The 27639-nt window shown below is 30.2% G+C and overlaps 2 protein-coding genes across 5 annotated transcripts; one reads left to right on the plus strand and one right to left on the minus strand.

Moving 5' to 3' along the window:
- Positions 1–6367: 6367 nt before the first annotated feature.
- On the minus strand, positions 6368–7147 carry LOC131619879 (uncharacterized). Its single transcript, XM_058890921.1, has one exon. It carries the CDS (start codon positions 7145–7147, stop codon positions 6368–6370), a length of 780 nt encoding a protein of 259 aa, XP_058746904.1.
- A 4732-nt stretch (positions 7148–11879) lies between these two features.
- LOC131616260 (mixed-amyrin synthase) lies at positions 11880–26896 on the plus strand. Of its 4 annotated transcripts, none has more exons than XM_058887539.1 (17): positions 11880–12149; positions 13513–13698; positions 18726–18782; positions 20808–20897; positions 21767–21964; positions 22055–22139; positions 22237–22403; positions 22744–22935; positions 23050–23163; positions 23264–23383; positions 23705–23827; positions 23920–24018; positions 24587–24643; positions 24768–25136; positions 25481–25556; positions 25662–25745; positions 26383–26520. In XM_058887539.1, exons 1-16 carry the CDS (start codon positions 11949–11951, stop codon positions 25730–25732), a joined length of 2205 nt encoding a protein of 734 aa, XP_058743522.1. In that variant the 5' UTR covers positions 11880–11948; the 3' UTR covers positions 25733–25745; positions 26383–26520. The 4 variants fall into 4 exon arrangements, with proteins under 4 accessions (XP_058743522.1, XP_058743519.1, XP_058743520.1 ...); XM_058887536.1 differs by having other exon boundaries at positions 11881–12149; positions 25481–25561; positions 26383–26896; XM_058887537.1 differs by having other exon boundaries at positions 11881–12149; positions 18729–18782; positions 25481–25561; positions 26383–26896.
- Positions 26897–27639: the final 743 nt, after the last annotated feature.

Raw genomic sequence — 27639 nt, forward strand, 5'->3', positions numbered from 1 at the left:
CTGGGCTAAGAATTGTGGAAGGAATTGAAAACTACTTAAGTTATATTGTGACAATAAATTAGTCGTCCTATACTCCAACAATAATAGGAGCTCGACCAAGTCAAAAAATATTGACATCAAGTTCTTAGTTGTTAAGTAAAGAGTACAAAGTGAACATATTTCTTGAGAACACTTAGGGACAAACTCCAAGATAATAGATCCTCTTACAAATGGTCTTCCATCCAAGGTCTTTCATGAGCACACTGCTTATATGGGTGTTTTACAGTTTGAAGAATCTTTAGTTTAGTGGGAGTTAGTGATTTATGAATTTTATGTTTTATGTTTTATGTTTGTTATTAGGTATGCATACTCAGGTTTTGAATATTTTGGTTTATTAAGTTTGACATTCATCTATTTATACTTTGTACAATAAGGTTATTGAATTATATCACTAAAGTAAAGTAAGACTAGTTGAAAATCGACATGTACAAACCAACTTTATGTGATTTCATGCTACACATTTCATGATGAATCTACGTCATTTAGTCATGTCATTATTAGTAATCACTGATGGTTTTCGTTATGATCAATATAACGAAAATTATTTTGGTTCTTGATAAGTGGTATTTGCATCATTTTTATTAGTAATTTTACTTTGGTATTTCATTGCTTTTATCTGTTTTCCTTTTGTTTTACCATGTTTTATGCTTTGGCATTGCATTTCCTTTGTTTCATGGTCATAACATAGTTTCAAGCGAAGGATGGACGAAAAATAGACAAAACGCGGGAAAATGCAAAGAAACAAAATTCTTCATACAAAAACCAGGGGTTTGTTACGGCCACATGTAATTCCTATTATGAATTGTAACAGACATGGTCCTTCAACCCTCCAAAAGAGGCGCTCAAGCCAAAATCCATAGGCCTGTTAAGGGAACCCGTAATGGCTATTACGGACCGTGACAGGAGGTGCACTTTCTCCAGATTTGTTTCCTTTTCTGGCCCGGTTCTATCTATTTTGAAATTTTTGATAGTTTTGATCTGATTGTAATTGAAATTGAACTAATGAGATATTTTCTATGTTAAGAGTTTGATATAAAAACTCATAGATAGTCTTGAGTTTTTATCTAGTTTTATTTCATTTTCAACTCACATACTTTAGTTTTCCAAGTTTTGTACTCAAGTCTCCATTGAAGCAGTTGGATAAATTTATATTGAAGCTTTTCTTTTATTTAGGTTTTGTCTATCACTTTATTTTATTATTATTGTTAATTATGTTTTCATTCGTAAGAATTACTTTGATTGAATTTCCCATCACCAAGAATGAGTAGTTCCTTAGGGACTAAGGGTCATGAACCCTATTGGATGATTATCCGTATAGATTAACTTAAGTCGGTTGCAAGAATTCTACTTATTTATTTTAAAGTGCGAGTCTTTAATTTAAATCTCGCTACGAAAGTAGGAATGTTCTTAGGCGTTTTCCTTGATCTGAAAGGATAAGTGCGAACGCCGGAAAGTAGTTTTTAAACAATCAAGTTTGAAGTCACGAAAGTGATCGGATGAAATTAAAAAAATGTTCCTCATTTAATAGTCGTGGAAAAGTAATAATCAATGACAAACGCTTCTGCGCGAGCAAAAGTCGAGGAGCGATCCGTTTGTTAGAGATAGGACAATACGCTAGCGAAAGTAGGTATTATCCATAATAGTCTATTTGTCTATAAATTGTGTCAGAATTCTCGTAATAGAAGTGTTTAAGTCATGCGGAGAAGTTTAAGATAGTACTCATGACCCTAAGTCATGTTTGCTTTATTATAATTTCGATTAAGATATTTTTTTAAAATACTTTTCAAATAAGTTGTTTTGACTTAAGTGCTTTTTCACTTAAGTTAATCTTACTTCTCACTATTTGATTGCTCTAGCTTTACATCGATAGGGTATAATCTAGTACTTAACCATTGATCCTTGTGGTTCGATATCTTTTTACTACTATGACATTTGTCGTACGCTTGCAACGTATCAAATTTTTGGCGACGTTGTAGGGGACAAATTGCGCTAATATTGAACTTTTTTCTGATCATCATAGACACTAGAGTTTTATTTTCATGTTTAAAATTTTTCGCTACTTTTGTATGAGAAGAACACGTAATGCTGACAATTTAGTCAAACCGGTTGACAAGATCGAGCGTTTCTTACAAGGGAGGCGTTGACTTCCAAGACAACAAGATATGACAGACATTGTAGTTAATAACAAACCCCTTAAGGACTATGCAATTCCCATGGACGAGGAACCGCGGTAGTTTCTTTGTTTTTGAGTTTTGTGAATATCGTATATTTTGTGCATATTCTCATACTTGCATATTTTCTTATATTGATACATGTTTACATTTTCATACTTATATATGTTTGTGTGTTTGTTTTGTTCCTCTTTACTTTTGCTATTTAGCAAGGTGAAGTTGGCTAAACAAATTGAACTCGGATAGTTCGTAAATTCTAAATCTTCACTTTTCAATTTGTTTAGCCAATTAAGGATTTTGTTAATATTGTGTTTTATGTATATTTGTGTTTTCACACATACTTGTATATACTTTTGCTTTTGATTCGTTTGTTAAGTGTTTGGTCAGGTCGCTTTCTTTAGGTTGCGTTTGAGGCGAAAGCATTGGCGTACCGCGAGGAAGTTTCTTACCATTCGCGAAACAATAAAAGGCGTCGAGCTAACGACGTAAAACGAGCGCTTGTTGGGAGGCACCCCAACGGTTTTATTTTTCTGTTTTTCTGTAAATGAGATGTAAATGTGTCAAGTGGAGGCACACTGGAATTTCTATTTTGTTGCACTGGTTTTTGTCTTTCTGGTGTAGCGCGCTTAGCGTGCTAGACCGCGCTTAGCGCGGTCTGTAGCTTTTGGCTAATGAATTCTTTTTAATGATTCATTTGACTCGCCTTTTTCCCACTTACACCAAGGCTTTATAGTTTTGTATTTTATAGTTATAATTTTAATTCTTTTGTTGTTGTTTAGACTCAAATTTTGGCTCGATTACTTGAAGTCGCATTTGGTAATTCTTCAATTTTGATTGATTCAACATGCCAATTGTGCGGTAATGATTGTTCGAATTTGTACATAGCAAGGTACTCGTTTATCGCTTTCTATAGCATAACATGTTTAAGAGACTTTTCATTTGTACAATTTTCATATCATTCATTCTTTTTGCATAACTTGCTCATGACTTGAATCACATTAGTTTCCCCTTTTTACCATAAATGTGAGGTGGCTTTCCATTGTGTATATATGTGAGTGACCGACATTTCTTGTTTTAACTGGATATTATTATGTTTAATCTTTTGTCTGTATTGATCTTGTGAATGCACGAAAGTGATCAAGGCACTTGTTTGATTTTGAGCACAACTACCATAGCTAAATATCAATTCACCTTGTGAGTGTGTGAGCATTAGTAACCCCCTTTGAGCCTTTTTGTCAATATCCATATTGTTTTTGCTTAATGCTTGTCTATGAGCGTTTGGTTTTCGATTGTGTTTGGATGTTGATTCTTTGTTTCTTGAACTCTGAACTATGATTTATAGTTTGAATTTTTACCTTGCCTTAGAAAGTAGGGAGTATTCAATGTATATTGTGGTTGGATTCAAGTTGGGGAGAGGATGTTTTCCTCTTTATGATGTGGTTGGTATATGGTTGTGAAAATAAAAGAAAAAGAAAAAAAATTGTTGTGAAAAAGAAAGAAAAGAAAAAGAAAGAAAAAAGAAAAAAATTAGAAAAAGAAAAGAACAAAAAGAGTTTGGAATAAGATTTGTGTTAATAAGTATTGTGTTTGGTGTGAAACATGTGAGGAAGAAGAAGTTTGATTGAAATTCCTTTGTTTGAAACTTTGTGGAAGTAATTACTCCCTTAGGTTTAGGCAAGTTTTTGTTTTGATTAGCTTTAGGAATTATCACTTGTTTGTTAACCGAGCCACATTACAACCTTTAAAGCCCTTGTGATTCGTGTCGTTGCGTTTTCGATAATATTTTTGGATAAACGCATAATTTTGTCTATTGTTTGCAAGTTTGTCGGGTGTGTGTCAAAGTCCTCACCTTTCGGTGTTTTTCATCTAGCGATGAATTTTTGTTAGGCGTGATTTTTGATTGAGCTTGTTTTGTTTTAAAATGTTTTGTATGATTTTTGTACTTAGGATCCGTTTCATTTTCATGTTGTCGTTGTAGGATTGTGGTAAGTATTTACTTTGTTGGTACGTTTTTGTTTGAACCGTACAATTGTTTCGTTTTTCTAAATCGTGTTGATTCTTGATTCTTGGGATTTTAACTTTTGCGATTTGAGTGTTTGGCCTTGTTTGAGGACAAACAAATTCAAGTTGGGGAGAGTTGTTAAGTGTCAAAATGTAGTTATTTTGTGTTTGTAAATAGTGGCACTTATCGATACTTTTTGTTAATACCGTTTGAATAATACCCCGTTTTGTGTATAAATACGTATACTTTGTGAATAGATGTATCTTCATATACTTTTATACTTTTTGATAGTTTTCTATTCATTTTGTAGGTATTGAGGCGTATTTGGAGCATGAGCAATAACGTGGCGAAGACACGGCTTCAAACGCGCGATTTTGAGCGGCGGAATCAATTCATTCGGCGAATAAAGCTCAAAACCAAATAATAATAAATCACCAATTTGGTTGATATGTTGTCATTGTTAGATAGAGCATGAAATAAGCTTTCCAACGCTTCAAACCGGGCGTAAATCGGAGTTACGGTTCTCAAGATATGGCCAAAATAAGATTTCAATTTTCTGTTGAGCGGGCTAAGCGCGGATTTGCGCGCTAAGCGCGGTCTGGGCGGTTTGGAAAGTCATTAAATAGGGAAAAATCACATTTTTTAGGGTTATGCTTTGGGGTATTTGTTCCCAAAGTCATCATAACCATTTTTGAGTAGGGAGAGCTTAGAAAACAACATTTGTGGCTTGTAATTGGAAGATTCTTGGTCGGGAGCTCGATTGATCGTGATTGACACCGCGAAAGATTTGGTTTTCTTCTCCTCCTCTTCTCTTTGTAACCACTTTTGTTGGGTTTGTTTGTAAGTTTACTCTAAACACATGGATGTTTGTTACTCTGTGTACTAGTTGTATAATATATTTGCTTTACAAATCTTAATCGGTGTTTCCTTGATCTTTTTGCTTAAATGCTCTGGATTTGTTTTGTTGTAGACATAGACATCACAAATCTTGATTAGGGGGATATCTGTTAGCTTTTGATTCTAGACATAGGATTAGGGTTAACATCCACATAATATCTGAGTTTAATGTCTCTGTGTTGTTTGATCGGTTGAGACATCGTCGAAAGAGCAATATAGTTGAATTTCCGTCGATGTTGCAGAAATGGACATTGATGTGAGGGATATGTGGTGATTCTGATGAGTATTGTAGATTGAGTATGGCGGAGTGATAAGTCTAAGTTTGTGAGGAGTAGTTTAGATTCAAACCAGATAATCTAGTCTCTATCAAGAATGAATTTATTTTATGTTCATATGTTATATTTTTCCTGTTTACTTTAAACCCATTTAACCCAAACTCAAGAGCTAAGAATCCGTCGAACGGCAGTTCGGTATCACCAATCTCTGTGGACACGATAATTCCCGGATAAATATTTCCAAATCTTTTGTTGCTTGCCGCTTTACCGCTCCAACACACACCAAACTTTCTTTACCTTCTTTCACTTTCTTAGATTTAAAAAAATCGAACCAAGCAAGAAAATTCCCCCTAATAAAATCAGAAGAACTAATCACCTTACCAACCCATTTCATTTATTGTGTTTTTTCAAAAATATACAAGTGCAATATTATAAACAAAACATGTTTTAATGGCCAAAACATTCTGACCTTCAAAATCCAACATTATTTGGTTAGTTTCGCAGATAATAATTCAAAATCCAACATTGTTTGGTTAGTTTTGCAGGTTGTATGTGATTATTCTCGTTGATGAAAGTACGTTGATACTCAATGTTTGACCTTTTTCTTTCTCTAATTTCCTGGCATTTTCTATTTCTCTCATCCTTGTGTGCTTCATTCCCTTAAAATGTATTTCACAAAAAACTGTCAAATTTCACATATCTTTTACTACCTTTGACACTCATACGGATTCGATTAACCTTGAAAGGATTATAGAGAATTAATACTTAATATTTATTGTTTTCAGTTTAAAAATTTTGTTTGGTAAAAATAACGGTTGACTGATAAACTAGCTGATAGTTATGGCTGATGGCTAATGGCTGATAGCTTATAGCTTATAGCTAATAACAGATGATTTATAGCTGATTTTTTTTTTATAAGCAAGATTATATTAGATTATAGATAAGAGTACTAGGGGTACTCAAAACCCATTATAACGTATTGATTACACATATTTTAAAGCCTCCAAAGGAGCTTGATACCAAGAGTAAAAAGAGATAAAAGGGCTCTTTGACGAACCAACTGAAAGCCAAATCCAAGAAACCGACTTGATGCTCGTGATAACATCATCTAAAACTAATGGAGAGTTGTTGAAGATGATGTTGTTTCTTGAATTCCAAATGACCCAGACCGTTGTAAGCCAAATCAAGCATAACTTCTTCCTTTTTATTCTACCCTTCAAAACCTGCAAAAAATGTGCTAAATGAAGGTGACCAGCCACAGAAACATCTAGCATAATGTCTAGCCATAATCCTATCATAATCCACACATTCTTAGCAAAAGGACACAAGAAACTTAAGTGAACCAAATCCTCATATTCTCCTGAGCACATAACACACATTTTATCTTCCTCCCTATGTAGAATATTCCTCCTCACGAGTTGATCCTTTGATGGTAATCTGTTTAAGAAAAACCTCCAGCCGAACACCTTTATTTTGGACGGAACTGCAGCTTCCCACACCCATTTTATTGCTGCCAGCTTGTTCGCTTCGACCTCTTCTTCTAAATGACGGACCCTCATCAATGAACAACAGCTTTTGACTGTGAAACAACCTTCCGTGCTAGGCCACCACTTTATTGAGTCCACCGCCCCTACCGTTGGACAGATTCCGCCCAGAATCTCCATCAATTCCATGGCCTCCTGCATTAGTTCTGGGTTGTCCAGCAGGATGATAGCAGTAACGTGAAAGTCCCACTGCCAATGATCTTCACACCTAGAGCCCATTTCCGAGACCGTACCCTGCTTCTTGCTAGAGGCGTTAAAGAGCAAGGGAAACAATTCTTTAAATGGGATCCCGCCTAGCCACCTGCTATACCAGAACATGATTTTGCCGCCATCGCCTAGGCCAAAGCTAACATTACCTGCAAAAAAAGCAAGCTCATTAGTTAAATCCAGACTTGCCGCCAGCAAGTCTTTCCACCAGACAGAATCCCTCTTTTGCACTTTAAATCTAGGCCAAAGCTAATTGAAGTGTTTGGTAAAATTAACGGTTCAATTAGCTGATTAATTAAAATGACATAAAAGACATTTAATATGTAATTATTTTATTTTAAATAAAAATACATTATAGAGGGTAAAAGTGGATGTTAGTTAAAATAATAAGCGTAAAACTGGAAGAAAAATGATAAGATATAAGCTTTAAACTAAAACCTTATTTGAAATAGTGTGTATAAAATAAGTTATAAGGTAGTAAAATAAACTACAAGCTTGTGATAAAAAAACCGTTATCAAACAAGTCTTTTATTGTTATACGAACTTATAAGCTATAAACTATAAGCTAAAAAGAACATGTCAAATAGAGCCATAACTTAAATTATTTTCAAGTCTAAATATGAATATTATCATTTTAAATAAATTATTTTCAAGTCTAAATATGAATATTATCATTTTAATCAATCATTATTTTTAAAGTACCTAGAACTAACACTTTCATTCTCATTTTATTTTTTAAATTATTCTAAAAAATAAACAGAGAAAATTTGAAAGAAAGTCTCTTCTCCTTATTAATAAATCATTGCAGCTTTGTAATATTGGCTTGACCAAACAGTTGACACACTAACAACTATCCATGTTGAAATGCAGATCTGTTGGTGTAGAATTGAAGACTAAGGAGAGTCTTTAAATGACCTATTGCATAAACGTGGCCCCTATTCTACACTACAACAACGACAAGACTCCAAGTTTTATTACTATTCAATTTCTTTCAACTATATATCACTCACTATTTTCAATTTCTGGCAACTATCACTGTCTTTTGTACTATACAATTTTCTTTGAAAATCAGTATCTCTTTAAAACCATTAATTTGTAAGATCCATTCTACCGACAATTACTAAGATATCATTTCTTTCTTCATTATCGTCCTCCTATCTTTTGCTATTATACTAATTTATGTCTTAAAGTTGTACTTATTATGTTTTTATAATGTAATATTGTTTTGAAAATTTTAGATATTAAATAAAGTCCTATCCTTATTGAGATAGAAATGTGTTGTGTGGAATTGAATTCTTGAAAAGAATGTGTAAACTACTCATTGCATAAACGTGTCATCTGTTCTATGATTCTTATCTAAAAAAAGCTCTCAAGAATTTCTACACCACAACAACAGTATTCCAGCTTTTAGTTCCGTATATGGATGTTGATCTGTTTCTATCAACTATCAATGTCTTGTATGTAACGACGAGTATCATACCATGTTCTAACTTTTTTTTCAATTCCAAAATACAAAGACATGTATGTATTTGCTATTTTTAGAGAGGAAATTTTTCTACCAATTCCAAGATAGAAAGACCACGGGTTGTTCATTGGATCGGGTAATTCCGAACCAGACCAGAATCCAAACTAAACTATAGTGTTTGGATTGGATATTTTTTAGTTCGGGTAAGAACCGAACCAAATCAATGAAATTCAAATGACAATTGATTCGGACATCAGATTTTCAATTTTTTACCCGCAAACTCAACTCAAGTGACTAGTTATAGATTAAAAAACTTTTATGTTAAATATTTTTCTAGTTATTTATTTTTAAATCTATTAGAAAAAAATTGCTAGTCTAATATTTACAATTGAACACTATTAAGATTACATTTTTTTTTGAATTATTATGAAAAGTTAATTTTCAGTTATTTTTTTCAAATATTTTTGCAATTTCTTATTTACCCGATCAATCCAACCTAAACTAACTCGTTGTTTCTCGGTTCGATTTGGTTTGCGCTTTATCGCAAAAATTTGTAAATTCAATTCAAACCAATCCATTTAATTTTAATCAGTTTGAATATCAGATTCTCTCAAAACTGAACCAAAACGGTCCGCAAACACCCTTAACAAAGACACATATGTATTTGCTATTTTTAGAGGAAAAAGGAATCGTCTTTTTTTCTATAGGGTAATGTTAACTCGTGCTTTAGGGTAGAAAACTTGTATTGAAAAAATTAATTTTATATGTGAATGTATAATTTTTAAGACTATTTGTTCATTTAGTTCTCTAACTTGTGTCTTTTGAGACTTTTGGAAGAATGTATTCCTTATTTGACCCTGGTAGAAGGTATGATTATGAGATTTTTTTACAATATATCACATTATTGAAAATAATACACTAAAATGCTAGATTTTGATTTTTGTTCTAAAATGCCACTTTTCTTTCATAGGTTCGTCCATTCATTGGTTAAACCAATGTTAATAAAAAATTTCTTCAAAGGTTCGTCTATGCATTGGACCAACGTCTGAAAAATTGCAAAAAACTTGTTAAATCGTTAAATAAGATACCTGACTTAACAAGTGTTGCATAAACGCACATTTGAAAAATTACAAAAAAACTTATTAAGTCGGTTAAACAGGATACCTCACTTAACAAGTTTAAATTTTAGGTTCAACACTTGTTAAATCAGATATTCTGTTTAACGAAAGGGGTTGGACATATACCCAATGATTTATATTTTTGGTTGTATTATTATTTTTTATTTTTAAAACAAATTCTAGCCAATCCGGCTCCGGCACGGCACTGAGGAATACTTCTCAGACGATCACAGCAAAAAGCAAAGCTGAAGTGGACCTGCTGGATATGAGCACTAAGAAAGTCAGGGAAGCTAAGGGTGGATAGGAGCACTAATAAATTATTTTTTATCTTCGAAACAAATTATGTATTTGTGAGACACCTTTAACGTACATGTATAAAGAGAATTTCCCTAATTTATTGGTCCACATTACATTAAATGCATTGGTTACAATTGTAATAAATCAAATAACCAAGTAACCAACCATAGTTATGTTATTACCGAGAAAAGAGTCACAGTGACACACTTATTTATGTACAGACAAGCAGTTGTACCATACTCATTCCAAGCCGTTGAGCATGTTTTAAATTACTCCCTCGGACAAAAATCGAAAAATTTAGACCTATTAAAGAGGAATGTAAAAAATATTGAAAATAAAAAAATTTCATTAATTTTTAGGTGCCGACACAAAAGTTGTTTTTTTAAACAGAAAAATGCTCACCAGTATTTTTGAAACATTTTTTAAAATCTTAAAGAATTAAATTTTTTTTGGAAATATACGTATTTAATGCATTAAAAATTAAAATTGTCAATTTTCTTATAAAATATTTTTTTATTTAAAAACTTTAAATAGTACCCTCAGGATACTGGTTAGCCAGATCCATAAAATAATAAAGGATTAAAATAGTAATTTGATTATTCATCCTCAGCTATTAACGTGTTTACATTAATTTGTAGTTGTTTCAAACTAAACATGTTAAACGAGATAGGATTCTCTCCATTTTTTCTCTCCATTTTCTCTCTCCATTACTATAGTTTTGGAAATATATGTAGGGCATAAAAAATAAATGTGCATATTATGTGTCACACCATTACATTAATATTTTCAAAACTTTAGTAATGCACAAAATGGAGAAGGAAGAAAATGGAGAAGATCTTGTCTCATGTTAAACATGTTTGCTAATAAGAGGAGTGCTAGCAACACTCTCTTTTCAACATTCTCTCCAACTCCCGCTTTTCTATTGGTTAAAACATGTGTGGGTCCCTCACTTTGAAAATGAATTCCACATAAAGTGGTAAGACCCACACATTTTTCAACCAATAAGAAAGTGAGTGTTAGAGATGGTGTTGAAAAGAGAGTGTTGTTAGCATTTCTCAACCTAACAATTGAGCGAGATTTCTCGTGATTGAAAGAGAGACTAATATAAGATTATTTAATATGATTAACGTTATGAGTTTCGTGAGTGTGAGAAATCGAGAAATATTAGAATAAAACAGATTGTTTTAGTATTTCTTTTAAATATAATTTTTGTAAAATATATCATATAAACTATTTTATTGAAAAAATTAAATAAATTATTTATATTAATTTTATGGATGAAGTCCATTAAAAAGATTTAAAGGATAAATAGAATGAATTTTATTTTAATGGATAATTAGATTGAATATCTTAAAAAATAAAATAAAATATTGATAGTTTTATGATTTATTTTGATCATCCATCAACAATCTAATTTAAATTAATTCATATATATATATATATATATATATATATATATATATATATATATATATATATATATATATATATATATATATATATATATATATATATGAAAGGATAAAATGACACCAAAATGTCGAATTTAGTAATTTGATATCTCCGATAACTCTTCACTCTATGTCCGTCAGTCCGTATAATATAATATATTGTTGGATTAAAAACTATTATCATATAAATCACACCTATAAATTTTCACATCAATAAATAATTATTTTATATGCTAAAAAGATGATTAAAATTAACAATTTTCATGAAGTTTTGTAAGACGTTAATTTTTATGCACCTCGTTGACATATCAGATTATTTCTTATTGATCTTAAATTTTATTTTGTGTGATTGAGGTTACGGACACAAATCTAATTCATTTTTTATATTTATTACGTGTTTATTTTGCCTAAAATATAATATATGCTGAAACTTGTAGTATATAAATTCAAGTGCAGAGATAGTATACTACACATAAAGTAAGATGTGGAAGCTGAACATATCAGATGGTGGAAATGACCCAAACATATTCAGCACAAATAACTTTTTAGGAAGACAGACATGGGAGTTTGATCCAAATGCTGGTACTTCTGAGGAGAGAGCTCAAGTTGAAGCTGCTCGTCAACATTTCTACGACAACCGTTTCAAGGTTAAGGCCTGCAGCGACCTTCTTTGGCGCTTCCAGGTAACTATCTCTATCTCTCCATACAAAATGTATGGATAACTTCTGCTCATCTATTTTATTCTCACCTCTTAAGAAATGCAAGTAGAAAACAATTTTAGTGATTACTACTACTACCAAAGAATCATAGGACCACAGGTATCAAATATCAGACGGTCCTACATGCATAAGTTCACATGATTCTAGATGTTTATCAACACTGACAAAAAACTGAGAAGAAATGATAACTACTCAAAATTTATCAAAATAATTCTTAGTTGGACTATTTGATTTTTCGTGTTTGTTGAAAATTTAGGCTTAATTGGAATTTTAATATCTTAACTTAACTAGTTATTTTATATTATTTTCATGGCTAATATTTATTTCTTTAAACAAGTTAATCAGTTATATTGATTTTTAACGTTAAATGTTTAAAACTGGATAATATTGCTTGTTGTCTATCACATATTATTGCTTGTTGGCTAATATTTATATTTTACATATTATTGAATCTAAATATGAACCACTAAGACCAATATATTTATTTTTACATTTCTTCATGTTTGAAAATTTCATCTAAAATCAATAAGTTTATTCATCTTTTACTTTAGACATTTAATCTTGGTTGCAATAATATTGTTGACCCTCTGCCGTAAACTTCATTATTTTTTAAATTTTAACTATTTAATATTTTTGAGGCTTAAATAATTTTTTGGTGGTGTATTTTTTATTTTATTTCTTAATTTTTTTTTTTAAATGATCTCTAAATGTTAAAAATATTTTATTTTAAATTTTTAAAATTAAAATCTGCAATAAAATTTGAAGAAAAATCTACAGAAATAAGATGTTGTGAATTGGAACATCTGTCTCTAAAAAAATAAAAAATCTACAAATGATCTCTGAATGTTAAAATTATTTTATTTTTGTCAAACAATTTAATAGTTGAAAATTTTCCTTTACAAATAAGTAAATAAGATACTGTGAATTCGAACAAATGCCTTTGTATTTTATATCTCTGAATAGTTATCAAGTAAACTAATTTATATTTTGTTTTAATTTGTAAGCAAACAAATAAAAATGTAGACCTTTGAAACTTGGGTATGTATTTTTTTTAACTCATTTTATTATAACTAAAGTTGGAAGAGTCTACTACTTTCTACCAAACAGTTGTATCCCTTATCCTCAAATGTTTGAGAAAATATTAAAATATCATTTAAAAAATATACTAAATGTGCTATAAAATTTTATTTGATGTGTAAGATCATCTAAATAAATTACTAATTAATTTGATAAATTTTAATCTTATATGTATGCGTGTGTATACATTTGTAACTATCATCAATAAATTAATATTATATACTCTCCATGTTTGTTATTACATATGTAGATTCTAAAAGAAAAGAATTTTAAACAAACAATAGAAAGTGTAAAGATCAAAGATGAAGAGGAGATATCAGAAGAAAAAGTTACAATCACATTGAAAAGAGCCGTTCATCACCTATCCGCACTTCAGTCTAATGATGGCCATTGGCCTTCTTTAAATGCAGGTCCTCTATTTTATTTTCCTCCTCTGGTTAGTACCTTTACCACTCTATTCTACTTCCTCTGTTTTTTTATAAATCGTTTTGACTTTTCACGCATATAAAAAAAATTAATTATTATTATATGAAAAGAGAAGTTGTAATTTTTTTTACAATACTATCTTTTATTAATGGTATGATAAGATAAATTTAAATAATTAAAAGAATAGATGATAATAGATAACATTAAAGTATTACAAAACGACTCATATTTTAGTGTAAATTTTTTCTCCAAAGCGTCTTATAAAAACGACTCATAAATATTTTTTTTATTTTTTTATTGTAAAATTATTCATTATTATTATTATTATAATTGTATTATCTAATTAATATTATGTATGTTACTAGTAAAATATTATATTTCACTTTAACTTATGATGATGAAACATAAATTATTAATAAGTTAATTTAAGAAAAAGTCATGAAAACTTTATAATATTTTTTAATTTAGGTGCAAAAATTTTAAACAACTTTTATTGCAAAATAGAGGAGATAATATAATAATGTACATGTTTTTTTGTTGCGTTTGGGAACTAGAAGTGATGAGTGAGATGAGATCTTGGATAAATGGAGTTTCAATGTGGTGGATAAGGGGTTCACACATATAAGGTTTGCACTACAACATTTAAGTCAGCGAGAGTATAAACGAATTTAAATATTTGAAATGACGCACTATTTATCATAGTGTGAGAGGTAAAAAAACGTCTGCATGAGAGGAGGTGTGTTGCGCAGATGACCGTTGGATTTAATTAGACGGTGATCAACACACACTACAACAAAAATGAGTTTAGGCAACAATCGAAAACCGTGGCTAAATATATAAAAACCGTAGTCTAAGCCTTTAGACTACGGTTTTTCACGTGTGGAATAAGCCGCCGTTGCCTATTCGTTTAGGCTGCGGTTTTCTCACTTTCGCCCACGAATAAGAATAAGCGTCGCCTAAAAATAGGAATTGGCCGCGGTTTTTAAACTAATTTTAGAGTGCGGTTTTCATTAAGCTACACCTATATAACCGTTGTCTATTTATTAGACCAAGAATTTCTGAATAAATTATGGACCACGGTTTTTATTTAGGCTACAAGGTAAAACTGTTGCCTAATCTTTTAACAACTTTTTTTAAAATATTTTATTTAAAATTAGACAATAAATCAAATATATAATAAACACTAATAATAGAGTATTAATAAAATTCAATTTTATTAATTACTCCAAAAATAAAAAATTTCACTACAACCAATAGTGTATGTAAAAATAAACTCTGTTTTAAATTTAATATACATTAATAATCCCTCTCTAACAACATCCCTAACTTGTATTTTCATTCATAAAAATTGTAAAAAAATCTTTTGCCTATTCTTCCTTCTGTTCTAATATATTTGCAAGTGGATTCCTCCAATATTATTTCTTCTTTGTTCCATTTTTCATTAAAAATATTTCACTTGCCCTACAAATAGAAGAAAAATAAAGAGTTATTTCATCTCTAATGTTATAGAAAAGATAATAACCCAAAAATCTCAAAACAAATATGTGTGAAATATCTCTCACAAAATAACAGAATCTTACCCATGTTTCATCAGCAAACCTATCACCATATATTGATTCTACCCAGGAGGCCACAACAAAAGCAGAAGAAGAAAATATCTAAAGAATCAATTCTACCCAAGATGCCAAACACAAGAAGAAAATATCTGATGAATCAAACAAGTCAAAGTTTTATTAATGTAAATGACAGAAATCGATAAAAGAGGGGATTTAGGGATTGAACGAGAAACATCAAAATTGTCAAAGATTAGAATCAGGAATTAAGAGATTACGAGCATGATGGTAAGGGATTTTTTAGCCCGAATCTGCAAATCGAAATTGAATAAGTGTTAGAGATAAAAGACATGTTCACCTTTGAAGAGTGACGAAGAGATTATCCCGATAGAAGATAGAGAAATGATAAAGGGAAACAAGACGAAGCGGTGACCACCTTGGAAACAGTCTGAGTGATGAAGGCGGCCGAGGAAGTGCTTGAGGAAGACGAATAGGAGAACTAGGGTTATGGGAAGAAACGCACTGATAAAGAGATATTTAGATCTGAACCAAGTCTTCTTCTTTTTTTTTGTATTTTTTTTCAATTTACTAAAATATTTCTGAAATTACTGACTAATTTATTTTAACACATTCATTTATTTTTTTTAAAAAGAATGAAAAAAAATGTACAAACACTTTATTTCAAATAGGCATGCCTAATTTGTTATGCAGTATTATTTTTGTAAAAAAATTATAATTAATAATTAATAATTAATAATTAATAATTACTATAGTAATATTAATAATAATAAATTCATATAGCATCTCAATATTAAATTGTAAATTATTTAAAATCACTAATAAAATTTCATGACTTAATTTTTTCCCGGATACTCACAGTAATTTAATTTTAATTAAATTGCCATGAAATTAAACAAATAGACCTATTGTTATATTCTTATAATTCTATAAAAATATAGAATAGTTTATTATCTTACAAATTAGTAAATACCTTCTAAATATTAATATCAAAGATAGGAAAGAATATAAACTTCACTACAATATGTTATTTATTATACGTTAACAAAAATTGCAAATAGAGGTATTTAATTTATTCTACATAAATTACTTTTGTAATAAAAAATAACTAATGTTGTAGAATTATTTAATTATTTAATTAATATAACATTTTAATATTATAGTGTAATTAATTATAAAATCACAATAATAAAGTTGTAATGATTTAGTTTTTGTGATAGTTAGAGTGATTAAATCTTTATTTAATTTCATTAATTTTAATATATTGAAATCAACATTAAATATTTTGTTCTCCCTTTCATGTTTTGCTAAACTGGTGGTCTTTCAACCAATATCTTCGAATAAGAAAGAGTGTAAAAATATAGATTTAGTGGGGACACTCAAATATTTAATATGCGGTTTTTCATGAGTGGCTAACATTAATAAGCAACAGTTATTTACCCATGGTCCATTTCACAAAAACCGTAGTCTTTGTTTAGGCAAAAAAACCGCAGTCTATATATAATAGGCAACGGTTATGTTAAGCCCACAATTAATAAACCGTAGCGTAAACTGAAAAGGCTACGCTTTTTCTCCATAAATTTAAAAACTTGACAACGCGTAAAAAGTGCAGGTTATTCCCCATTTGGCCACGGTTTTGAAGCCGTTGTCTATTGTTTCGTTGCCTAAAGTCAAAAATGGTGTAGTGACATTTGGAAGGAGGGGTCATCTTCCCTTGGTGGAAGGAGGAACCACCTACTCCATGCGTTCTTCACTTGATGTCGCTCATGGGTATTTCGATATGGGCCTTGTAAACGATCCATAATAGTTGCCCTACCCCAAATACTTCTCAATGTTTTGTAGGACAAGGGTATGTCGCGTACGTTCCTAGGCTGGATGCTGCAAGTGAAAAGTCTCGCTGAGACGTTACTTTTGTTGGGAACAGGCGCATTAAAAGCATTTTCTATAATGGGTAGCATTTTATAGGGAGCTTCTAACATGTGTCCCTATACTAGTCAGTAAAGATGTCTCTTCTATCTTAGGATTCACAAGTACCTCGAACAAGGAGATCCTGACTGTTGATGGTGCGACTTGAGCTTCCCAATATAGTGGTTCATACGGTCCTTTTGTGATCGGGGCACATAAAAATTAAAGAGTTCTTGAAGTATGGTTTTTTTCCTTTTTCATCATTTGCAAACTGTAGAAGCTCTTCCTCTTTTGTATCATCAACTTTCTTATTTCTTGCGAGCTCTTTTGCGATGATTTTTTATTAAGTTCATATGCAATATTTTGTTACTTGGTACATGAGACACGCAGACGATAATCTTTATTTCTTTAAGGTAAGGTCTATAGTTTCCTTTCTTTCTAATTTTTTCTTTTTTATTTGGGTTTTTGGAGGGTATGTTTTTAAGGTCTCTAATATTTGAATTTTTGTCATTGACATATTTAAACATAGCACTGAATCTTTACCCTTGAATGTGTATTGTGTTGTTTCTTCGCTTTTTCTTTTTGTATTGACAATATTCCTCATAATGGAGTACTCTATGACAATATACCAGGATGTTTGACATTTACTCTGATAATCTAAAACATTTCAAAAACGATTCTTTTGGTCATTCCCCTCAATAAAAGGCTTATGTTAATATATGACTCATAGACCTAGGGACACCTTATCAATGCTCAATCATATTCTCCAAATTCATTCTTCAAATCCACTTCTTGTCAGATTCTGGGTCTTATGTTTATATTATGGATGATTTGTCTCAAAAAGACATTTTTCTGAATGGGCCACTGATATCCTTCTTCGAGAGTCTGGGTTATGCCAAGGGGGTTGTCTCTTCTGATGCGAGGTCGAAGAAGCAATTGAAGTGGCTTATAGAGATGCGCTTTTTAATAGATGTTAGATTGAAAGAGGCTAGAAAGTTTTATGGAAAAAGGATTGAGAGATTGTGGTTGTTGAATGATTGAGGATGCAAGCCATTTATTTTTTTTAAGTCCAACATTTTAGAGTATGTGGGGAAAAATACTGCAATGGTTTGGTGTAAATTCAACTTTATAATAAAACTGATGGAATGAGAGTCAAGGTGGTGGTGGTGGATGAATTGGTGGAGAGGGTTTACTCTTATATTATTATTGCGGAAATAATTTTGATGACAATGTGAATGCATGTAATGTCAAGTGTTTGGCGACCTTGTTATAGATCAAAATTAGGATTAATTAGATTTAAAGGGAAATCAATGTTCAGGAATAAGAGTATATTTAAATGTCTAAGTTAGTAGGGTAAGATAAATTAATCAAAAAATCAGTTCATTGAAGGTGAGTAGTCAGGGTTTACAAAAAAAATGTTATTTGTTGAGAGGCAAGGTTTGGAATGCGGTGCTTTCCGTTTATTTCTTATGAAAACTTATTGAGCTTGTACTAAATATTAAAAGAGAAAGATGTAATGATGTTACTTTATTTGTAATCCTATCACTTACGAGTAATATAGCAGGCTCTATGGATAGAGGATGCATGTACAAGAGTTTCTTATGGTGTTTGTAACAAGGTTAGGAGTCAAAGTGCATTTATGAGAACTCCTGAAGGTTTCTTAACATTTGCATTTTGTATGAGCTACAAAAGATGAATTGAATTAATTGACAAACTAAGTATAAAATTGTTATTGTTATTTATACTTTCCATATATTCTTTAATTGCAAGGAGGCTGGTAAATAATGTTCACTAGGTAGAGTGCAACAATGCTTTCTTAGCTATAGAGAACTATTGAATTCAAAGATAGTGGTTAGGCAACGTAGGTTTTATGGGCTACACTTATGGTTTTTCACCTTTTATCTTAGGATTATTGCTGTCACTAAATGTTAATCTTTTGTAATATATATATATATATATATATATATATATATATATATATATATATATATATATATATATATATATATATATATATATATATATATATATATATATATATATATATATATATATATATATATATATATAGGGAGCATATCAAGTGAGAGCATTTTTAAATGAGAGATGAGAGAAAGAAATATCAACCATTGAATTCATCAAGAAAGAGAATATAATAGCTTCATTAATGTATTAACATTCTCTCTCTTGATAAATCCAATGGTTAATATTTCTTCCTCTCATCTCTCATTTAAAAATGCTCTCACTTGATATGCTCCCTATATATATATATATATATATATATATATATATATATATATATATATATATATATATATATATATATATATATATATATATATATATATATATATATATATAGGGGACGACTCAAGTGAGAACACTTGGTTATTATGAGAAATGAGAACAATGAATCATGACCATTAGATTTGATTTTAATGGACTTGATTGGTTTCTCTTTCCATGATCCTTAATATTTATTTTAAATCAACACAGAAAGATAAACTAATCCAGTCCATTAAAATCAAATCTAATGGTCGTGATTCGTTGTTCTCATTTCTCATAATAACCAAGTGTTCTCACTTGAGTCGTCCCCTATATATATATATATATATAGGAGGGATATATTTACTCCAAGAGTAAATGTTGAACACTTACTCCAAATCTTAACCATTGATTATCATTAATCTAACGGTTTTAATTAATTTTTTATATAGAAAAATATTTCCAAAAATAATTAGATTAAATGATCAATTAAAACCGTTCGATCAATGAAAATCAATGGCTAAGATTCGGAGTAAGTGTTTAACCCTTACTCTTGGAGTAAATATATCTCTCCTCATATATATATATATATATATATATAGATAGATAGAGAGAGAGAGAGAGAGAGAGAGAGAGAGAGAGAGAGAGAGAGAGAGAGAGAGAGAGAGAGAGAGAGAGAGAGAGAGAGAGAGAGAGAGAGAGAGAGAGAGAGAGAGAGAGAGAGAGAGAGAGAGAGAGAGAGAGAGAGAGAGAGAGAGAGAGAGAGAGAGAGAGAGAGAGAGAGGGGAAGGTTATATTTACTTCAGGAGTAAGTTATTATAACTTACTCCAAATCTAGACCATTGATTCTTCTCAATCTAATGGTTAATAATAATAAGTAATAGTTTTCTCTCTCTACATTTAATTACTTATTATTTTTAACCACTAGATTGAAAAGAATCAATGGTATAGATTTGGAGTAAGTTATAATAACTTACTCCTGGAGTAAATATAACCCTCCTCATATATATATATATATATATATATATATATATATATATATATATATATATATATATATATTCATTAGTAAACTATATCAATTATCATTTCATTTCATATTCAACCATCAGTAATAAAAATGAACATAGAAAATCAAAGTTTGAAAACATTATGTTAATGTTTATGAAATTTATTTATAGAAAATTCTGAATTTTTATTATACACATGAAATTAAGATTACATATATTATTAAACACTATAAAAATAGATTTTGTCAAAATAAAAACAATTCCTTGAGCTTGCTTTACATATACATTTTTTCTAAATATAAAGTTCAATTCCAATATGCTAATGTACTAATTAAGATGAACTTTTCCATTCACTTAAAACATTGCAGGTCTTTTGTATGTACGTTACAGGACTTCTTGATTCGATGTTTTCCGATGAGTATGTGAAAGAGATACTTCGTTATATATATTGTCATCAGGTATTCTTAAGAATCCCACACTCAAATAATGTATGACTTAAAAATGTATTTATACGAATAGGAGACATCCCCTACCTTATACCAAACCAATTTTGTAGCATTAAACTATACCTAATCAAATTTGTAAAATGGTATCAGACTTATCCAAAATATATGTCTCTGGCCATCCTTTATGAACCACTCGAGCCACATTAAAAATGTCCAAAGTTTGAGAGAGTGTGTTGATCACAGTCTCAAATTTGATGAGATATGGTATGAAAATGTGTTCAAAAGCTAGAGATATCTCTCACTTTATACGTCATGTTAATAAGTATGAGTTACCCTAGTTTACTCTACGCACAAAATCCAATGGTGTTGGGCATTAGGGTGTGTATTAGGAAAATTCAATTCCCACATCAAAAAGAGATTAGGTCAAAATATAGTGGCACTCATTGCATTATAAACTGTTTTTTAAGATTGATATAATTCCAATATAAAATTGTAAAATGATATAAGAGTCTATCCAAGATCTATTAGGCCACCTACTATTGAACAATGCTTCAAATGTCAAGTTTGAACCATGAGTTTGTGTGTTGAGACTCCCGCATTGAATATAATGACTTGAAAGTATATTTTTAAGTGGGATACATCTCTCACCTTACAAGTTGGTTTTGTAGAGTCGAGTTAAACTCAACCTAAATTTTAAGAGTAATACTTGTTCTATTTCAAGACGTATTGACTAAGTAGAAAAAAATAAGAGAATTATAATCTTTTCACTTTATCATATTAATCAATTAACTTGGTCGTCTTACTCAACCACATATAGCTTGAAATATATTCATTCAAAAAAATAACATTTAATGTTGGTTATGTTGCATTTTCATTTAAAGAATGAAGATGGAGGGTGGGGACTTCACGTGGAGGGTCACAGTATCATGTTTTGTACTGTACTAAATTACATATGTATGCGAATACTTGGAGAAGGTCCGAATGGAGGTAAAGAAAATGCTTGTGCTAGAGCAAGAAAATGGATTCATAATCATGGTGGGGTGACACATATATCTTCATGGGGGAAATTCTGGCTTTCGGTAATGTTTTATCTAATATAAAATATATATAATTATGCAAAAAAATAATGTACATATATGCTAATCTGATAGAATATTGAAACAATACAGATACTTGGCATCTTGGATTGGCGTGCAAGTAACCCAATGCCCCCTGAGTTTTGGATGCTTCCTTCCTTTCTTCTTAAGCATCCAGGTTTAGTAATTAACTTATTTTTTTCACATTTTTAATGAATATAATGTATTAAATTGAGTGTTTATTCTATTTCATTTTTATCTTATACCAAATACAGTTAGAATGTTGTGTTATTGCCGATTGGTATACATGCCTATGTCTTACTTGTATGGGAAGAGATTTGTGGGTCCAATCACACCACTCATCCTAATGTTAAGAGAAGAACTCTTGAATCAACCTTATGCAAAAGTTAACTGGAAAAAAACACGTCACCTATGTGCAAAGGTGAGGAATTTAATCTTTGATTAACCATAATGTGTATATATACATATCCTATTTATAATATAACTGTCATGGGAGATATACGTGGCAGTTTTTTGGCTCCTCGCAGTGGTAAATATTGGCAAATATTATGGTTTTTTATACCATCGTCCAACTTAACAACACCACATAGTGGCTGGTATGCTGGTATTTTGGCTCACTGTTATACGCCATGGACAATACTGAATGAGAGCAATAATTGCCCATTTCATATATTATTTGCTAGAAGATCTCTTTTTTAATTTGGTTTAAGTATATCTTGTACTCTTTTTATAAATAATTTGTTTTTCTATGAAAAATGCAGGAAGATGTTTACAATCCACATCCTTTGATACAAGATCTAATATGGGATAGTTTATACATTTGCATGGAGCCACTTTTGACTCATTGGCCTTTTAAAAAGCTGGTTAGAGAAAAAGCTCTCGAAACAGTAATGAAACATATCCATTATGAAGATGAAAATAGTCGATACATAACTATTGGGTGTATAGAAAAGGTAGTTATCACAATAATAAAAAAATCTAGATAATAATCTATATAATAATCTATATAATAATCTATATAATAGGGGATTAAGTCATTTAAATTGATGAACAAAAATTCCTTTTAGGTTTTGTGCATGCTAGCATGTTGGGTGGAAGATTCAAATGGAGATGCATTCAAGAAGCATCTTGCTAGGCTCCCAGATTATTTATGGGTTTCAGAAGATGGAATGACCTTGCATGTACAAATTATATTACCTTATTTTAATGCAAGTCAATTACTAGAATATTATCACTATTATTACATCATCACATATAAATGCACATATTTTTATAATGCAGAGTTTTGGTAGCCAAACATGGGATGCTAATTTGATCATTCAAACCTTGCTTGCCACTAACCTGATTGAGGATATTGGTCCGACCCTTGCAAAAGGACATGAATTCATCAAGATGTCCCAGGTGGACTTAAATTCAGTGATAAGAACATTATATTTACTAAATTTTAAAAATACTCTTATATTTATCATCTATTAACATGTGTACTCTCTCTTTGTTAAGATGAGTATAACTAACCATGAAAAAGAACAATATAAACTTTCCTATTTATCAGTATTTAATGTTTCTTATTATGTGCACACTCTTATACATTATAAAATTTGTATTAACTATAACTTGTATAAATATATTGTTTTTAATTATATATGACAAAAATGTCATCAAGTGCAAAGTTAGTGTTCATTAAACAATTGGAAAACATGTGTGCTACTATTCATTTTATAGGTTAGGGACAACCCTTCAGGAGACTTTAAAAGCATGTATCGTCATATCTCTAAAGGGTCATGGACCTTCTCTGATAAAGATCATGGATGGTCTGTTACTGATTGCACAGCAGAAGGTTTAAAGGTAACTAACTAACAATATAAGAGTGTGTTGTCTACTTTTACAATCACAAACAAAATACACATATTTGTTAATTTATTTTGCACTTGTTTTAGTGTTGTCTGCTTTTTTCTATGTTGCCTGCGAATATTGTGGGGGAAAAGATGGAACCTGAAATGTTATATGATTCCGTCAATATTCTATTATCACTCCAGGCAAGTCCTCTACTATCTCTTCATTCTTTGGTATATTTTTTTAATTTTTAATTTGAAATTTTGCACCACTTAACTATTTATTATAAAGAGAGAAATAAGTGAAATGCGATAATAAATTAATGGTATCATAGGAAAGCATAAGTAATTTCATTAAAAAATCATCCAAATTTATTGATATTCTTGGTGTATGTAAATAATATTAAAATGATATATTAGTTCCCTTTTGTAACAAATAATAAGACACATTAATATTGAAATTAATTGCCATATTAAAATATCTAATTTACAAGGAAATGAAAACATTTAATTAATTTTAAAAAGTTTTTAAAAGCAAATTATTAAAACTCTTCCACTTTATTCACATGCTTATCACCAACGTAATAAACATTCACCCAACTATCATCCATAATAAAGAATACTCTGAAAAAATTGGCAAATGCAAAGATTATGTTAATAGGCTAAAATCAAATGTTGAATCAACCACATTTATACAATATATAATCATCAAAGTGTAATTAATGTTCAATATTCTTATTAAACATGATTTGTTTTTTATGTATTGTTACAGGGTAAAAAAGGTGGTTTACCGGCTTGGGAGCCATCAGAAGCTGTAGAATGGTTAGAAGTAAGTATTATGATATTAATCAATAACCAAAAAATTAGAATATTTGTTAAATCTCTTACATTAATTTGTTCTCTATAGTGTATATATATACTAGTAATTAATTATATTTGTTATTAATTTTCAGCTATTCAATCCAATTGAATTTCTTGATGAAATTGTAGTTGAACGTGAATATGTTGAATGCACTTCATCAGCAATTCAAGCTTTAGTTTTGTTTAAAAAACTATATCCAGAACACAGAAATAAAGAGGTTGAAAATTTCATTGCAAATGCGGTTCGATTTATCGAATATAAACAAACAAGTGATGGTTCATGGTATGGAAATTGGGGAATTTGTTTCACTTATGGTTCTTGGTTTGCTCTTAGCGGTCTAGCGGCTGCTGGCAAGACTTTTGACAATTGTTCCGCCATTCGCAAAGCTGTTGAATTTTTGCTCACAACACAAAGAGAGGATGGTGGATGGGGGGAGAGCCATCTTTCTAACTCAAAAAAGGTTCGTTGTTGAATTATTATAACCTACTAATTAATTAATTAATTCAAAGGTATTGCATGGATTCAAAATGAACCAAACTAATAATATTTAGAAAATATTTAACAAATTTGGCACAGTGGTAGATATTTGGAACCTTAATCATTTGGTCTGTATTCAATTTAATATTGACTATTGTGTGTGAAAAATATTTATCGAGAAGTCAGTGCCTTAAATAGATCTCATTTATCTAGATAAGTTAATTTCTGTAATTACACATGTATCTTAATTAATAAAAAATATTCGAAAGATAATGCAGATACATACACACACAAATTATGATATGTCATTGAGTGAAAATAATGCAGATATATGTACCTCTTGAAGGAAGCCAATCTAATATTGTGCAAACATCATGGGCTATTATGGGTTTAATTCATGCTGGTCAGGTATCTTCACTTTTTACTGTAAATAAATATTCAAAATGCTTAGTTGCTACTCTAACTACTAATGAATATCAAAATATGACTATTTTGTATATTTGTGCAGGTGGAGAGAGACCCTACACCTCTTCATCGTGCTGTAAAGTTGATCATCAATTTCCAATCAGAAGAGGGTGATTGGCCCCAACAGGTTCATCTCAATCTTTTAATTTTGATATTATGTCTATTGTATATTTATCAAAAGTTGTGTTTAATGAGTGTGATGAAGCAAGTGAGAATTTGAAAAATATGACACAAAAAGATTAATATCCGAGGAACATGTATTATGTTGCAAAAATTATATTGATAGACTAATATGAGTACAATAAATCTCAATTCAAAATAAACCTATATTAAGACTATATTAATAAGCAATTTTCAAATTTCAATAATTCTGTGAATTTTTCAACCTAAAACACAATTTTTGAGATCTTTACAAGATTGAAGTTCATATAATCTACTTATATCTTACATCAGAAAGTGTTTTTGAGTCTTCTATTTATGTTCATCAAAATTTAGTAGATCATGTCAAATTTGTTACCTTGACAGTCCAACTTGTTGACAAAATTGGGCTTAATAACCTAGGCTATGTTTCTTGCAAAATCTAAATATTTTTGGGCATAAACTTGCAAAAGCTAATTTGGAGTAATTTTCTCTGCTCCCTAAATTTATAAAACTTGATGCCGTCCACTATATGATTAATGACTAAATAAGATGTTTTAATAGCATAAATTTTGTGATGGTAAGCTAATAAGTTGTTAATTAAGTTTTTATTCATGTCATGGCAGGAACTCACAGGAGTATTCATGAAAAATTGTATGCTGCATTATGCAATGTATAGGGATATTTTTCCAACATGGGCTCTAGCTGAATATAGGAGACGCATTCTTTTGGCTTCCACTGAAGTTGCAGTTTAAAATGAAACATTGAGCCGAGCATAAAAAAGAAAAGCCATGTCAATAAAGAATCAAGCAAACACTTCAAAAGAATACAAAACATTCTACTTCTATTAAACTATATACAAAAGAATACATTATTATTTTTAAGTGTGTCTGTGTCGGGATATAAATTCTCTCCAGCTTTTCCTCTATTGCCCTTGGGTCAGCCACAATTCTTACCTTTAGATTATATTCTATGTCTACCTCTTTTCTAGTTTATTATTATTTTCTTGCTTAACAACCGTTAGATTTATAGCAGCATAGGAGCAGAAGGGATAAAATATGAGAGGATCCATTCTCGTCTATGTAATTCTATGATAATGAAAATTAATTATTTAATAGTATATTATAATTCTGGATTTAAGATGAGTGACCTTGAAATTTCTCTTCCTTTTTCTTAATGGTGTATTTTTAGTGTAGTTGCACACACATTAGATAAGGAATGGTTGTCTTTATTTGAAAGGAAACAACAAACTTTTAAGATTCAGTTGTACCGTGTTTAAGGTTTAGTTATCTAGATAGAGGTTAGACTTATCAATAAGATTTAGGACTTGTCAATTTAATTCTATTAGATATGTGGAGGTGAAGAGTTCTACTTATTAGTTTCAAATAACACTAGAAAAAAAAAATAACACTAAAAGACTTTGTTCAAAGTCTCTTTAATATTTAAAAAATTACACTCTAATGCTAATTAAAGATTAACAAATTTACTTGAATTTAAAATTTATCATTTTCATTTTTTTATTATTTATGTGTATTTTTAAAAATTTGCTAACGATTAACAATTTTACTTATTTCATTTTTTAAAATCTTTTTTTACATTATTTTGTGCTGCTCTTTAAGCATAAACTTGTATATTTCACTAAAAATCTTGCACAACTCTTTAACATTAAAATTGATTTTTCACTAAAAGAAATACACTTATGCTAAGTGTTCTTGGATTTCTTCAAGTTCACAATATTATTTCATCCATAAGTAGTTACATTTCATATGCATCATAATATTTTTATGCATTAAAACTTGTCTATTTTTTAAATTCATCCATTCCACCCGTTCACATTTCATTGAATTTGCATTTCAATACACAATTTGCCCATAAAATTTACT

Source organism: Vicia villosa, linkage group LG7 (assembly GCF_029867415.1).
Source record: "Vicia villosa cultivar HV-30 ecotype Madison, WI linkage group LG7, Vvil1.0, whole genome shotgun sequence".
In the NCBI taxonomy this organism is placed as follows: domain Eukaryota; kingdom Viridiplantae; phylum Streptophyta; class Magnoliopsida; order Fabales; family Fabaceae; genus Vicia; species Vicia villosa.

Coding starts and splice junctions, on each gene's coding strand:
- LOC131616260 (XM_058887536.1), top strand. CDS start 11,949: ATGTGGAAGCTGAACATATCAGATGGTGGAAATGACCCAAACATATTC. Junction 18,783..20,807: donor CTTATGGTGTTTGTAACAAG/GTTAGGAGTCAA, acceptor AAAACATTGCAG/GTCTTTTGTATGTACGTTAC. Junction 25,137..25,480: donor ATCTTTCTAACTCAAAAAAG/GTTCGTTGTTGA, acceptor AAAATAATGCAG/ATATATGTACCTCTTGAAGG.
- LOC131619879 (XM_058890921.1), bottom strand. CDS start 7,147: ATGGGCTCTAGGTGTGAAGATCATTGGCAGTGGGACTTTCACGTTACT.